At 38.9% G+C, this 16,893-nt stretch overlaps 1 protein-coding gene across 1 annotated transcript in view; it reads right to left on the reverse strand.

The window, feature by feature from the left end:
* Positions 1–16,893, reverse strand: part of nfatc3a (nuclear factor of activated T cells 3a) — an 86,347-nt gene that overhangs the window by 53,783 nt on the left and 15,671 nt on the right. The window contains exon 2 of the mRNA XM_084404618.1: positions 1,977–3,168. Within this exon, the coding sequence (XP_084260744.1) occupies positions 1,977–3,168 (1,192 nt within the window). The remainder of the gene's footprint in view (positions 1–1,976; positions 3,169–16,893) is intronic.

Here is a 16,893-nt window from a genome sequence, read left to right on the forward strand (position 1 = left end):
TATATATATATATATATAAATTATTTTGTATTATTTACGAAAATAAAAAATAAAATAAAAAAAGGAAAATATTATTGAACAAAACTATTTTACTGATTTTACTGAAAATAAAAAAAGTTATATTTCAGCAGTTCGGCCACTTTTGAACATAAACACCACAAGTGTGACTCCCAAAGGAACATTACCAGAGGGTTAGCTCTGTTCTAAATGTGGTGCGCTACCTACCTAGAAATTATTGGAAGGCATCACTGACATGCTTCTGAAATAAAGGGATAATCATGCTGCCTTCTAAGATTGTTTTTGGCCAAATTAGAAAGCAGCATCACATATGTTCTCCACGTTTAAAGGGATAATTTACTCATCCTCATGTCATTCTGACTTTCTACTGTGGAACATAAAAGATGATACACTGAAGAATGTCTTAATGTTGTTTTGTCCTAAAAACAGCTGTAGCTCTATTTAAAAGTTGGCTATTTCCATAGTCAGTATTTTTATATGCCCTGTGTGATTTTTGTGCTTATAATATTGCATTTTTAGCTTAAAACAAGCTAAACTCTGTTGGAGTAAGGATGCACAATATAAAAGGTACAATACCAGTTATCAGCTGATATTAAAAATATTTTTATTAGGGCTGAAGGAAAAATAGGTTGGTTTCTGAGATTAATATTTGCTGTTTAACATCCATATTTTCACTCCCTGAAGTAAATGCTAAAGTCAGATATTTTAAATACTGTCTTTATGTTGTTTCCACAACAACATAGTGTGTTTTATACTTATGATTCAACATTTTTGTATTTATGATTCCAAATTCTAAATGTTAGGAGTGATTAATCGTTATTAATTATTTATTTATTTTTATATAAATTTATCGGTATCGAAATTCCCCATATTTTTACATTTAGATTTCCTTTGCCATCATCAAACACTCACTCAGTTAATATTTAAAAACACTGTTAATCAAATCTCATTTTGATTATCCATACTTATTGTATTTTATTATATTTTTTATATATGTAAGTTGTGATGCCTTAAATGACTTGTAGCATTTAAAATGACAGATTCTTTTGTTTTGTTTTATTTATTTAGACAAAATATAATAGGATTTTAATACCTGCTATTTATTGCTTATGAGACATAAGATAAAATAAAAATAATTATTGGTATCGGCCATATCTAACTGAAAGCTGAGTCTCCTATGTGTGTAAGGAGCACTATTTGTGCGCTGCATGTGAGTGACCATTAAAATAAAGTTGCTGCCAAATCAGTCACATGATGTTCTTTGTCAGTTTAGATGCTGCCTTAGGCCCCGATCACACCTGACGCGTTTTTTGCAGTGAGAGGCGCCTATTTTCAATTGATTTCCTATGATAGTGAGCGTTCTGCGCGCTGTTTATGCGCCTGCTGCGCCTCGCGTTTTTTGCAGTTGAAAAAAAAGGCAACTCCGAGCGGAAAAAGCGCCCGACGTCATCGCGTTTTTTTCCACTGTCCAATCGAATGAATGGAGAGGCGGGCCTTCCGTTTTAGTGATGAAAGCTACAGTTGCTTGAACTCCCGGAGAGTGCGATGATGGAGGATAAACTTGTGGTGCTCTCGCGGGTTACCAGGAGCTTAACGATTTCACGAACCGTAACTACCACTATGTTAACAGAAAGTAAATAAAGTTAATAAAAGGCTGATTTGACGTTTACTTGACTGACAGGACAGCTGTTTCAGTGGTTGCCTAGCAACATAAAAAACGCAGCGCACTGCTCGTTCTGTGTGATGGGGCAGTGCTGTGCACCTTGCGTTTTCGAACCTGAAAAACGCGTCAGGTGTGATCGGCCCCTTAGAAGGCCACTGACAATGTAGCATACAGCTCTCTAAGTTTTGAGAAAAGAGCTAATGTCTACAAACATGAACACCTGTAAGAAATAAGCATTGAACTCTATAATGGTTACTCTTACTTGTGTCTCTTCAAAGCAGAGGAGGGGGTTTACCTGAAAATAGGTGTGTGTCCTGGTTTGGGTTTGTTCCATGTGAAGTGAGATGGGACAGAAAGAAACTGCTCTCCAGATCCATCCTTCTTTAATCCATGAATGGCATCCTCACCAGGTGAGTCAAGCAAAGGAGATACATTCCCAGAATCATCCATGCTCATATCGCCCTTCCCTGTCTGGATTGATGCTGTACAGTCCTGGGAGGTCTTCCTGGTCTTGGAGGGGATGTCAGCCTCAGAGGGACAACATTGGAAAGGGGACATACCCATGGATGGGCTTCCTATCCACGTGTCTTCGGTCACGCTACCCCTGGGCGAGGGGCCGGGAGTGGCAGTCGGGGAGTGATGGGGTGATAAAGAGCCCAGGCAGCATATATCAGCGCTGGAGTGGCGTCTCTTCCCACAGGGCGATGTCGGGCGCGAAGAGGGCCGTGAAGGTGAACGTGGGCTCAGCCAGTTCTCATCTGTGACGCTGGTACGGGGCGAGTGACAGGGCGACTGGCGGGGCGAGAGAGAATGGCCGTGTGAGTGAGAAAGGGAGTGAGTGAAGGCCTGGTGATGATGATGATGATGCTGCTGCTGCTGCTGCTGTTGCCATACTTCCTCCTGTGGTCCAGCCTGTGGAGAGCAGCCAGGCGAAGTGAGCGGTGAGCCCAGGGTAAAACGTGCCGCTGCTTCATTTAGTTCCGAATCCACATCATCGTACACATGTGAGATGGATTCGCAGGACGATGCGTCTGAGAACCAGCTTCGTGAGGAAAGGCTGCTACATGGACTCGGGCTCAGGGACGAATCTCGATACGAGTGATCTAGAGGCAGGTATAGGTGGTCTCGAGACAGAGGTCTGTCGTGGTAGTCTCCATCCGGACCCTTTGCTCTCATCTCATCGTCGCTGGCCTCCATCTCCTGCTGGCAGCTTGGGGAAATGGAGGTGATCTGGATGCTGGGACATTCAAAGGCCTTTGGTGGGCCGTTCCCTCCTCCACCCATCCCTGTGGGCGTGTATTTAGAGTCCTGATGCTCATAGCTTTGCTCATAGGTCTTTTGGTGGGCCTGCAGGGAGGGGGAGGTGGCAATGAGTTGGGCTGGGGGCTGGCCTCCATGCCGCTGGAGACCGTGTGATTGGTTCACCAGTAAAGGAGGTTGGCCAACATTCAGGATGTAAAATGAGGTGTTATCATCCGTTTCTAGATCTAAAAATAAAACAAAAATAACACAAATCAAAAACAATACATGACGTCAATGCGACAGTTTTTCACAGACTGTGGAAAAAGCTACATGCCCAGAGAAGCTGCAGTTGCAAAAACTACGACTTGGTGGTGCTCACAAACAGACTATTTTGCTAAGTGACAATGAAAAGCAGAGGAAGAGTCTGGAACCGGCTTGTTTGTCTTTGTACTCTTGTATTTGCCGTTGCTTCATCAACACCATAATGAATACAAAAATCTGAACAGCTGTTAAAAACATGTAAACACAGTTTGACTTCCTTTCTTCTTCATGACAAGCGGGTGTCAGAAACATAAAGCTGTGCACTGCTGCCCTTGTAAAGGGCTGTATTTTTGCTTTTCTATATGTGCTACCTACTGTCAGAGAGTGAATTTGCATTGTCTTTCAGTCCGTCTGCAAAAAAAAAAATTCTAAGACAGATCGCATGCAAAAATCAAAACCAAATTTTTGTGCAGAACATTTGAGTTTCAGTGAACAGGCCTTTACTGTGCCATATACTTAACTGTCGCATACATACAGACATACATACAGCGGGGGAAATAAGTATTGAACACGTCATCATTTTTCTCAGTAAATATATTTCCAAAGGTGCTATTGACATGAAATTTTCACCAGATGTTGGTAACAACCCAAGTAAGCCATATACAAAGAAACAAACAACAATAGGTTCAGAAATTAAGTTATGTGTAATAATGTGAAATGACACAGGGAAAAAGTATTGAACACATGAAGAAAGGGAGGCGCAAAAAGGCATGGAAAGCCAAGACAACTGCTGAAAACTTACAGTAATTAAAAAGCAATCCAGCCCCCTGTCAGTGGAAATTAATAACAGCTGGTTCAGTCCCAAATGATGGCCTACAAAAAGGTCTCATTGCCAAGGTGTCACACAAGACACATCTCATGATGGGTAAAAGCAAAGAGCTGTCTCAAGACCTTTGCAACCTAATTGTTGCAAAACATAATGATGGCATTGGTTATAGGCGCCATTCTAAGCTTCTGAATGGTCCAGTGAGCACTTTTGGGGCCATAATACGGAAGTGGAAAGACAATCATTTCACCATAAATTTGCCTCGACCAGTGCTCCTCGCAAGATTTCTGATAGAGGAGTGAAAAGAATAATCAGAAGAGTTGTCCAAGAGCCAACACCAAGTTGTATGGTGTTTTTAGGGTAATGTGCACTACCATTTCTCCTCCAAATATGGTGTATTATGGCATCCAAACAGTTCAATTTTGCTCTCATGTGACCACACTATATTCTCCCAGTATTTCACTGGCTTTTCCAAATGTTGTGCAGCAAACTTAAATGAGCTTCAACATGCTTTTTTTTCAGTAATGGAGTCTTGCGTGGTGAGCGTGCATACAGGCCATGGCGGTGGAGTGCATTACTTACTGTTTTCTTTGAGACAACTACTTGCTATCTGCAGGTCTTTTTGAAGCTCTCCACAAGTGATCCTTGGCTCTTGGACAACTCTGATTATTCTTTTCACTCCTCTATCAGAAATCTTGCGAGGAGCACTGGTCGAGACAAATTTATGGTGAAATTATTGTCTTTCCACTTCAGTATTATGGCCCCAAAAGTGCTCACTGGACCATTCAGAAGCTTAGAATGGCGCCTATAACCAATGCCATCATTACGTTTTGCAACAGGTTAGGTTGCGAAGGTCTTGAGACAGCTCTTTGCTTTTACCCATCATGAGATGTGTCTTGTGTGACACCTTGGCAATGAGACCTTTTTGTAGGCCATCATTTGGGACTGAACCAGCTGTTATTAATTTCCACTGACAGGGGGCTGGATTGCTTTTTAATTACTGTAAGTTTTCAGCAGTTGTCTTGGCTTTCCATGCCTTTTTGCGCCTCCCTTTCTTCATGTGTTCAATACTTTTTCCCTGTGTCATTTCACATTATTACACATAACTTAATTTCTGAACCTATTGTTGTTTGTTTCTTTGTATGTATGGCTTACTTGGGTTGTTACCAACATCTGGTGAAAATTTCATGTCAATAGCACCTTTGGAAATATATTTACTGAGAAAATTGATGACGTGTTCAATACTTATTTCCCCCGCTGTAAATATAATAAAAGATTAAATGCAAAATATTAAATATTAAAAAGTAAAAGGCTTATATGTACACAAGAGGTGGGCGATATGATTGCCGACCAGTATAAAATTGTCATTTCTATCACAGTTAAGGTAGTTTTCCTGCACCCCTTTTCAGTGGCAATGCAGTGATAGAGAACCCCACCCCCCACCCACCCACAACCAACATTTTTATAAATAACTCATTTCCATATTGCACAATACACAATCACTAGAGTGAGTAAACAAAAGAGATAGCAAGCATTTCGGTTATGCATTAGAAACACACTTGTTTGGGGAAATTAATTTCTGAAATGATTAAAAACAGCACAAGCAAATTCTACAGTTTTAGGGACATTAAGGCCTGAAAACCAGAACTATGGTACTCAGTACCAGCATAGACAGGAAGTGTGCATGAAAGAAGTCACTCACAGAAACTGCATAACGTTTACTGAAGTTTACAGTGTAATTGCTTGTATAACTAACACATAAATAATTACTGTCTATTGAGGCACTTCAAGGTCTGCGTCTGTCTGCTGATAAGGGAGATGAAAGAGAACAGGCTATTTTCTCTCCTCTCTCTCTCTCTCTCTCTCTCTCTCTCTCTCCTTTATTGGACTGCTGTTCTGATAGCCTTGAAAAGGAAAGACTTGGGCTAGTTGCAAACAAGCCACTGGGGAAATCTGCAGACACTACAACACTAGCAACAGGTTAACAATAAGAGTGTTATAGCACAAACGGTACTGATATCTCAGTATCAGCGCAAGGGGAAGGGGTAAGAAGAACAGAGAGAGAGAGAGAGAGAGAGAGAGAGAGAGAGAGATCCATAGAGTCTGATCCATTTAGAAGCGGATATAATGAGACAGAGAGCCGGTGGGTTAGTCAATGGGGAGAATTTTGGGTGGGGTGACAGATGGGCTCAAATCCAGAGAGGAATAACCCATGCACATGTCATCTATCTCAGGACGTGCGCAAAAAACACACGGGAAACAAATTCGCACATAGGCGTATGCTTTGGCCTGTCACCACATAGAGGCCGACCTTATTAATAACGCCAGCTCGCACACACACACACACACACACACAGATGGCTATTATGCTCTAATACTGTACAGACACACACCCACAGAGCATATTGTGCCTGTGGTCTATTAAAGGTTATTGATGAGCTTCCAGTGACTGGGCAGAGGGAGCCTGACAGGGCCAGACAGCAGTGAGCAGACAGTGAGATGTGTTTCTACAAGCAGCATTCAGCCCTACAGAGTCAAAGAAACAGCGTTGTGGTTTCACAATGCAACGCAATCAGGTCTTGTTAAATATTATCTTGATTCCCCACTGGTATGCTGCTTTGGGAGAAAAGCATTAGCTTAATACATGCATGTAATGACTGTAAATTAAGGCATCATGACCTTTCTCTCACTCTTTCTCTCCATTCTCTTTTGACTGACTCAGTTTTATTTTTCTCTCTTTTATGTTTTTCTACCCCATTTCTCATCTCTCTATTTTTACCCCTCACCATCTGATCAATTTATTTATAGATGGTCCACACACTCCCTGTCATAAGACAAGCCTATTTGTGATGACAGAGCTAGACAGACAGGAAGGGGGACAAACCTACGTGTCACACAAGACTCAACATGCCAATCCAACTGTGAACTCTGACCCCGCGGGAAACAGACCACTGGGGGTTCAGTCTATCAGTCTGACACACACACTGCAGTATAAGTACTAAAACATGTTCAGAATAACATTCTACTACTGCGATCTTCCAATCGAAGAGATAATCGGCAAAGGCAAAATCCATGTTTTCTTTTACCCACAATTTCACTCTGAAATTCATTTATGCTGGAAAGGAGGCTTTGATTAATCCACCATACGCTGGCTGCCAGTTCATTAGCATAACACTATGAATAAATGCAATGGTCATGGAGGGATAAAATAAAGGAGAAAAAAGGCACTAAAAGCTTTGAGTATTGGGAGCAGTGGAAAAGCAGGCTGATGATTTGAGTCTGATATAAGGCTCAGTGCGGACATGTAAAGAGATGCTTGAGACATGTATTGTAATGCTATGTGTATGCTTCAATATACAATGGACATAGAAATTAATTTGTATTTAGTTGTAAGTGATTCAGCCACTAAAATGCCCCACAGAGTGCTGGATCATTTGGCTTTCACCAGGTCCTGTTTCATCAGAAATTTGTAGTCATTCAATCCTTTCTATAGCCAAGCCAATCAGTATAAAATATTTAGTTTTTGTAATAACAACAACAACAACAACAACAACAACAACAACAACAACAACAACAACAACAACAACAACAATAGGGTAACACTTCACTAACACTTTTATTTTTAATGCATCAGTTATGCCTTTTAATGCACCTTATAATGCATTGTGTGATCTCAGCAATAATTATAAACACAGTTATACAACATTACAATAGTCTATTAATTGAACACCCTTTTAGAAAGTATAATGCATTCAAAAACATGACAATCATCCAATTTCAGATAACAGAAGTGTCCCCGTTTATGACCTATATGATCTGAAACAGAAAATGTCCAGTGTGCAAGTGGTGAGATAGTCCCTACCCTGCTTCTCAAAGTAGAGGTCTGTGAAGGAAGGGAGCAGACAGCCTATGCTTCTTCTCAGCACATTAATCGTAAGAACAAAAGCATTTGCGTCAGGCCAAAAGTAAATATGCTGTTAGGCCTTCCTCGGTTTTCTAGATGTTCTACAAAGCTCTTAATTACAGCTTTGAAGACTCACCAATAGAGCATAAAGTCAGTTCAAACCATTTACATGCTTTTTAATTTGTACAAAGACTGTGATATAATATATGTGTATATTTTATATATATATATATAGAGAGAGAGAAAGAGAGAAAATGAGTAATGAGCCACACAACTACCTCTCCAAGAATGGTTCGTTCCCCAAAAGACCTTTCAGACTCCCTAGCGGAGCTAATGAATATCATATATTTCAATATGATGAAAGCAGTATGGCCATCCACTGGCCCTCAGCTCACATAATAAAGATAAATACTGTAATGTGATTGTGACATCTGCATCATCTAAAGTGGAAAAGTGTGGAAAACCAGCAGCGATTACTGCAAGTGCTCTGGATTTATTCCTGTGATGGCAAATGATAAATTATTATCAAACAGCCGCTTAATATTTCTGTAAAAACCATGATACTTTTTTTCAGGATAATTTGCTGAATCGAAAGTTAATTAAAAGAACATGATTTATTTGAAATAGATGTTGTACAAAAGTTGTATAATCTTTTGTTAAATGTACAGAACCTCTCTATCAATTTAGTGTATCCTTGCTGAATAAAAGTATTAATTTCTTTAAAAAAAATCTTCCTGATCCCAAACTTTGTCGTATTCTATTTGTGTGCAGTACAAATACATTGCATACTTGAAGATGATTGTTGCCTTGCACACACACACACACACACACACAAAATGGGGGAAAACTGCAAAAGTGTAGTATCATGACTAATATGGCTAATATGTAGTCTCAGTGTTGCCTGCTGTTCAGATCCACATCAGACTGGCTATCTGGTTAAATAAAGAGCCCTAAGAGGCTTTGCTGTTCCTAAGCTAATAATAGTGGGAAATCGCTGCAGTGCGCTGAGAAGCACTCAATGCCTTGCCCAGTCTGTGACACTCCTAATACACAGGCTTTCACCAATAAAGTCACCCAGAGGTGAGTCCAACTGTCCCTACCTGCTGCAGTGTGTCTGTGTTTGTGTGCATGTGTGTGGTTTAAGACATCAATATCAGAAACAGGATTGAAAGGGAAATCATGTCAGCACGTAAAAATAGGGCTGCACGATGTATAGTTTTAACATCGATATCACGATGTGCACATACGCAATAGTCCCATCGCAGGATGTGTGATGTCAAGTATAGGGAAAGTAGTAGATTAATCAATGTTCTTTTTTTATTCATAATCTCCCCATCGACGGCAGGCACAGAATCCATTTTGGCATGAGTTTGTGTGTTCTGATGTCACATGGCGATGGCGCAACCTCCCACAGCAGCAACACCACAACTCGTTAAATTATTGGCAGTCTACTTGTCACTCATAGCACTTTATCAAGGCTGATAGGCTGTTTATGATCCAGGGACGGTGGACCAAACTTGTTATGTGGTTTCATGTCTTTTTACATTAATACATTTAAGTGAAACTGTCGAGCGTTATATCGAACATTTTTTCTAGCGTTATCGATAAAGGTATACCGTTGATAAATAGATACTGTTGTTTCACCCAGGCCTAATCAGCGGTTCTCAACCCTGGTCCTCAAACCACACAAGCACTGCACATTTCAGATGTCTGTCTCCCTAAACAAACACACCTGATTCAACTCATTAGCTCATTAGAAGAAACTCCAAGACCTGAAATGGTTGTGTAAGATAAGAAAAGCATGTACAGTGTACAGTGAAATGTACAGTGTTTTGGGGGAAAGGAGTTCCAGGACCAGGTTTGGGAAACACCGTGGTAGATGAATCAACATCAAAATGGCTTTTCATCGTTTTAAACCACGCTTTCAACACCGGGCAGAGGAACGTTTCATACTTGTAATTTAAAAGCAGGTTTAGCACTGCTTTTAACCCAGGGTTTTATTTGTGGTGTTAACCCTGCATGTGGTCAAACTTGTACAGTGTGAAACAATGTGGTGTTAGAAAGTTAAGGCTGGATGCTTTGCAACAGACAGCCAATCGGGTGCCTCATAATCACAATAACGTAGGGATGTCACGGTACCAAAATTCCAGTAGTCGGTACCGATACCATTAAAATTTTACGGTTCTCGGTAGGGCTGCACGATTTGGGGGAAAAGTCATATTGCGATAATTGAGGTCAATATTGCGATTACGATTGCGATATGCGATATAATAAACAAATGGTTTCATGAGTCAACTTGCTTGGTTCTAAAGGAAAATAAATGCACACACAGATTAGTGATAATCAGCCTAAAGAAAAAAGTTCTTTAGTCAAGAGCAGTGAGTGTTTTTCCCTGTTCCCTTTGTGCTTTGATTAACTTTAGCGACAGATTTTTTTTTTTGCATTTTAACAAGAACAAAACATAATTTACATACAAGAGTACATATAACCATACATGTCAGGGGTAAAAAAAAGAAATAAAAGAATAATTTTAGCGACAGATATAATTAGTGGCTACTGTGCACTGTCCCTTTAAGACCAGCCGCTGTCAGACGCGGATCTCACACGCGCCTCATTCTTTCACGAGTCATCACAACTCTTCATGTTCATCATAAGACTACTCTTATGTTATGAAGACACTCGACAAAAATACATTTTGGCATAATTGTGTGTGTTATTGTTCGTTCAAGCTCAAAAGAGGACTGTATTCTGTCATGCTGTTTTGTGCGCACGCACGATATTAGCGCGAGTCTTTCTGTCTGTCACAGTCAGGACATTCACAGGCAGCGCGTTCATTTTGGCATACATGTGTGTTGTTCGTTCTACCGCGAAAGAGAACTTGATACTGGCGCGCGTCTATCTGTGTGTGTGTGTGTCAGGAGGACATTCACAGGCAGCTCGTTCTTTATGTCTTATCGCGCATGAATGGTTTAAAAGCATTTGCATTAATAAGTGCGTTAACAGCGCTAATTTGTTTTAATATAAAATCGCAGCATTTTGCGTCATATAATCGCGTAGGCTTGACATCGCGATTGCGATTGCGATACGATTAATCGTGCAGCACTAGTTCTCGGTACCAATTTCGGTACCACAGCAAAATCTGTCGGAACTATTTTTCAATTTTATTTAACTATTTGAAAAAAAATATTAAATTAAATTCAATTAGGCCTACTTTATTTATGACGGTAATCATAAGTAAATGATACATACAAGCATTAAAGGCTACATGCTGTTTAAACGTAAATATTGCTTATAAAAAAAAATCCCATGGAGACGTAGCTAAATCAGCTGTAAAGTAGCCTAATTATTCCTGTCAATTTCTTCAAGTTAAACCAAACTTTTATTTTGATGGGTTGCCGTGAAGACCTTTGAGTTTCTGTGTGTGTATGATATGACGATAGTTTTTTCTCAAATTAAACGGTAAAATGCTCATGAAGTGACTCTCAGAGTGGCTCTGAAGATGAATTTCATCATGTCCTCACATCGTGAGGCAGCAGAGACTGAAAACAGCGCGAGCGTCACTCGTGCTTCAGTGTGTGTGTGTGTGTGTGTGTGTGTGTGTGTGTGTGTGTGTGTGTATGTGTGAGGTAAATGAAACCGCGCGTCTGCGCCATTCATTCACACAGAGACAAGCAGAACATGCAGGGTTAATATTTAAATAGTCTTTTTGCAGTTTAATATACACAGACACTATATATATCGTGGTATATATATATATATATATATACATATATATATATATATATATATATATATATATATATATATCGGCTACAGACAGTGATCCAAGTAAAAAAGTTAGTCTGGAACCCCGCACTTAGATAAAAACAGATGAGCCTATGAGTGGGTACCGAATATACCCGGTACTACAGAAATGCTGGTATCGTCACATTTTCAGTACCGACTTGGTACCGAAGTACCGGTACTTTGACAACACTACAATAACGTGTGTTGTATAAACAGTAATCTGAGTCAGTTGGAGTGAAGAAGAGACGTTTCATTCATACCTTCATAGTCCAAAGAGTCCATTCAGGAAAAACTTGATAGTACAGTCAGCAATATATGGCCTCGTTTACACTGCAGGTCTTGATGCCCAATTCTGATTGGTTGCCTATATCCAATTTTTTTGACCGTCCGTTCTTTCAATTGTGACCCATATCCGATTCATGCGTTTACACTTGGCATAGTATCTGAAACATCGAACACAGCACAGATGGACGAACGCGAAATATGCTTGATGCTAGCTTTGCGATATATGCGAAGTTCGCCAAACATCACCAAGATTTTGATGCAGAGGAGGACGAAACGGGCCAAAGTGCGTATCTATAGCACAAATTTTATTATTTAAGTAGTAGCCTAATTAGTAGCCTAATGCCTCAGAAAATCCGATCTGCCTGTTTACATGACAGTCGCATTGGCACATATCTGATTTATATCTTATTCATTTCCACATATGAACGAGGCCTGAAACCGATCTCGAAATATCCGAATGCATGTGTTTTTTTTTCCTGTTTACACTGTCATTGCACACTTCCGATCTGTATCACATATGAGCAAAAAAAACGGAATTGGGTCACATTTCACTTACAGTGTAAACGAGGCCTATAATATGAGGATATGCAATGCAATATTTTATGTTGAGCCTTTATGTTAACTACAGATCACGTGATCATGTGTTGTTCTCGCCAATCAATTACATCGCAAATATGCAACCTTAAGGACCTTAACCTTTTAAGTTTAGGAATGTACAGTGTGAAAAGTCAGTTTAAGAATACCCAGTATTAATTGTTAACCCAGAGTAAAGTATGATGTGTGAAACATGAAAAAAATAAAAAAATAATTATAATATAATATAATAATCCGTTTAACCAGGGTTTAGATTGACCCTGGGTTAGGTATTTAAAGTGTGAAAAGCCCTAAATTGCAATATCTGTGCTGTGCTTTGACTTTGATGAAGCAATGACATCTGGGTAATTTATTGGTTGAGGAATGCACTTACTTCAGGAACTCATTTCGGTTTATTGAGAAGTTACTGTAGGAAAACAGATCACTTAAGGGTGTAACAACATTTTAAAGGCATAGTTCACCCAAAAATTAAAATTCTGTCAGGACCACTATCGTCAAATACGATTGACAATTAGCATGCAGTTAGGATTGGTCGGTATGGTTCTGTTATGGGCAAGAACTCCCTGAGCATCCATGCAGCCTAGCATGGACAAGAGCAGGGAGAGCAGGAATAACCCCTTAGGGTAAACAGAACAGAACCAACATGAATGTATTGCAGATATCATTAATTAATTTTAATGCACAACATAATTAGAGAATTTTAGTCTGATTCAGGGGTAATCAGAGTGCCAAATCCCGACTGACGAGAGGAGGAGCTGTGGATGGAGGAGGGAAATGAGCTCCTGAGAAACGCGATAGCTGCTGATAATAATGAAGGAGCTTATATATGTATACAGTGATAGGCGTCGTATTCCTATAGGTAGACGTGGATCAGCTGAGAGTCAGCTGATGCGAGCTTGACTAACGTGACCTGCCAGAACTGACGCTACGCTTGATTTCTGTCATCACTTACTCACCCTCAAGTTGTTCCAAACCTTTATGAAATTATTTCTACACAAAAGAAGATATTTTGAAGAATATTGGTAGCCAGACAGTTGATGGGCCCCACTGACTTCCATATTATGGACAAATAAATACTATGGAAGTGAATGGGGCCCATCAACTGTTTGGTTACTGACATTCTTCAAAATATCTTCTTTTGTGTTCAGCAAAAGAAAGAAACTCATTCAGGTTTGGAACAACTTGAGGGTTAGTAAATGATGACAACATTTTCATTTTTGGGTGAACTATCCCTTTAAACACTCAAGCCTAATTTGAGAGCGTCCTGCTTTCTTCGATTTTCCATTTTGGCTTCATTTTCAAGTCTTGCCATTTTCCTACTTGCACATGATGTTTTGCTTTCCTAGCTTCTTTCCAGAGTCATTTGTTTAGCTGATTCTTTGTGAAAATCATGCAATACCTCAAGAATTAAGCCTTAGGCCACCGTGAAAATGTCATAAGCACAAGTACACTATTATCTTCGACATGAAATACCTTAATTTGAATTTATCCACTGAACCGACAGCCTGCGTGAACTCCTATAAGATATGCATGTACCTGCCTCAAAGAGGGTAAATTCCTGAACTGCTTACACAACGTCCTGACCTGAGTGCTTGTGAGTGTGTATCATGCATAGACAAATGGTGCAACCTAATCCGGAATTCCCTATGTAGAACACATTCGCATAAACGAAAGGTTTCTCTTACAGATCAAACATCAGCCTATATTGTACAAATGGCCTTAACCCAAACAAATCATTATAAATAAAATAAAAATGAATGATGAAGACTTTAAATAAGAGCTTTCGCTTGACCGAACAAGCTGCCTCCTAACACAACCTGCTTCTAAGAACTGCTGGCAGAGTGCCGTCACTTCTAAACACTGAGTTCGCTGACGCAAACCGCACAGAGCAGCCCACACCTGTAGCACCGACATCTCTGTAGCGCACAACGAGCCGCTTAAGAACACAATAAGACCCACAGCGGGAGTGTGTGCGCACAACTGAGCGATTCTGCCTTTGTCTAAGCTTGCATACGAGTGTGTGCACATATGCGTGTCTAATAGTCGATGTTGGATGCTTATTCAATCAGACCGAGTTGTAAGAGGCTGTTTTTTTTGTTGTTTTTTTCATTTGGTTTGCTTGTGGTAATGAATTCACACATATTACTTTTCTATTATCTGGTCCATTGAAAATATTCAATAGGTGAATTTATAATAAAAATAACTGTTAGTTGCAACCCTACACAGGTTATTTGTGGGCAGGCTCTATAAATAGGTCCCATAATTTCCCAAACTGATTTTTAGAGTAGCAAATGTTTTTTTGTTTTTTTTTACTAATTAAACAGTAGCTTTAGGAAGTGAAAAAAGATGACTAGTCGTCTTTCCAAAAAGCAAGTACATACTGCTTAGCTGTAACAGACCCAAGACTGATGATCACTCTACATATTGCTGTGTGTGTGTGTGTTTGGGTAAGTTGAGTCAAAAGGGAGGCCCACTGCCTTAGACTTTGAAAACCCCTGCTTTAGAAGGCCTTTATTAACCCATGCGCTGTTTGTTTGGGTACCAATAATGTGCATTTGGGAATGCATAAAGTCTGACGCGCTTTGCGTTTCATGCAAAGTGTTGCACTGTTATCATTTACATTAGGGCTGGGCGATATGGCAAAAAAAAAAAAAAAAAATCACGATAATTTTTTTTTATATCAGTCGATATCGATAATTATCACGAAATCATTAAGTCAAATCATTATTTCTTTCAAGTTTAAAGGCAGATTTTTGCTCCTAAGTGAAAGTTGTAGAAACCAGAGCATTAACTGTGGTTTTAAACTACTCTTTATTGTCAGAACATATCATGACAAACACTTGCCAAACAGGTGAATATTTCACAAATCTGAGGTAGAACATTCAAACATTTGTCATTTTTCCTTAACAAAATAAATATATTTATTGGACAATTTCTTAGTTTCTGCATGTGCTCATTTTTTTGGGGGGTAAAATATAATATTCTGACTGTTTGGGTTTTATTAAACTTAACCATTGGTCATCCAGTATCATGCATTTAGATCATGACAACCACAGATGAAACCAGGCATACCCTGTAGCACCTCACTATCATGGCAAAATGTAACTATGATTTTTATGGTATTTGTATGAAAAACAGTAGCCTATACACTGTAAAAAGTGAACAGTTGGATCAACTTAAAAAAAATGAGTTTTCTCAACTTAAATGATCACGTTTTTCACGATAAAACGTGATAATTTAAGTTGAGAAAACTTAATTTCTTTAGGTGTTACCAATTGAAGTAATTTTTTTAAGTTGATCCAACTTTTCACTTTTTACAGTGTACATTATTAAATACTATAATTATATTCCATTAGTCCTTTAATCAATTGTCTACATTAATATAATACAATTCAATATGTATATCCCACCTTTCATGGTGCAGTTAATATTAACGTTACTAGGCTAACGTGCAGTAAATCCATAGTAAATGATGGGAATTTGTAGACGGAAAAGCCTTCTGACTGTATCGTTGTGCTCAGTGTTTCTCCTGTTAGTCAGCGCTGTTTCATCTGCCTTTAAACTGGTTTAAATCACTGAGACATTTGTGTTCCTCGCTGAATTCAAGCGCTTCTCACTGGATTTCGTGACCGAGACCGATCAAGCCAACACAGGAGAATACATCAATATGTGCGAACTGTTGTTCATTGTGATTTCAAAATAAAAGTTTAAACCCTTACTCTGAATTTGCATGTTTTGATGTCCACATGTTATTGTTCAAGAAAATTAGCAAAAGAAAAGAAAAAAAAAAATCATAAAGAAGTGACCAAATAATAAAGATTAAGTGGACATTTGAATTAAATGTTGTTTGGCCTATATGAAACAAAGATTTGATCTGCTGTAAAGTGTAAAAACAACAATCACGTTGGCGCCATCTGCAGGCATTTGTTATAATACATAATGTACATACAGTAAGTTGATTTTTTTACATTATGTATATTACATAGGGCTGGGCGATATGGCTGAAAACTGTATCACGATATAAGTATTTCATATCGGTTGATATCGATAATTTTTTTTTTTTATTGTACCTATTTAAAATAAGGACCAGGAGAAAAATATATTACATTTAAAAAATTTATTTTAAACTTAACCTTCCTCAAGAAATGTCAACACAATCATGGAAAACACTCAAATAATTAAAATGTCTAAAATCTAAAATAAGTCTAAAATCACAATGAACACTTAACAATTATCTTTTAACATTAAGTTGCAAAATTAAATAATACTTAAGAAATGCTTAATAAAGTGTAATACAATAGTGCAAAGTGTTAA

This window comes from Rutilus rutilus, assembly GCF_951802725.1.
Source record: "Rutilus rutilus genome assembly, chromosome: 3".
Classification (NCBI taxonomy): domain Eukaryota; kingdom Metazoa; phylum Chordata; class Actinopteri; order Cypriniformes; family Leuciscidae; genus Rutilus; species Rutilus rutilus.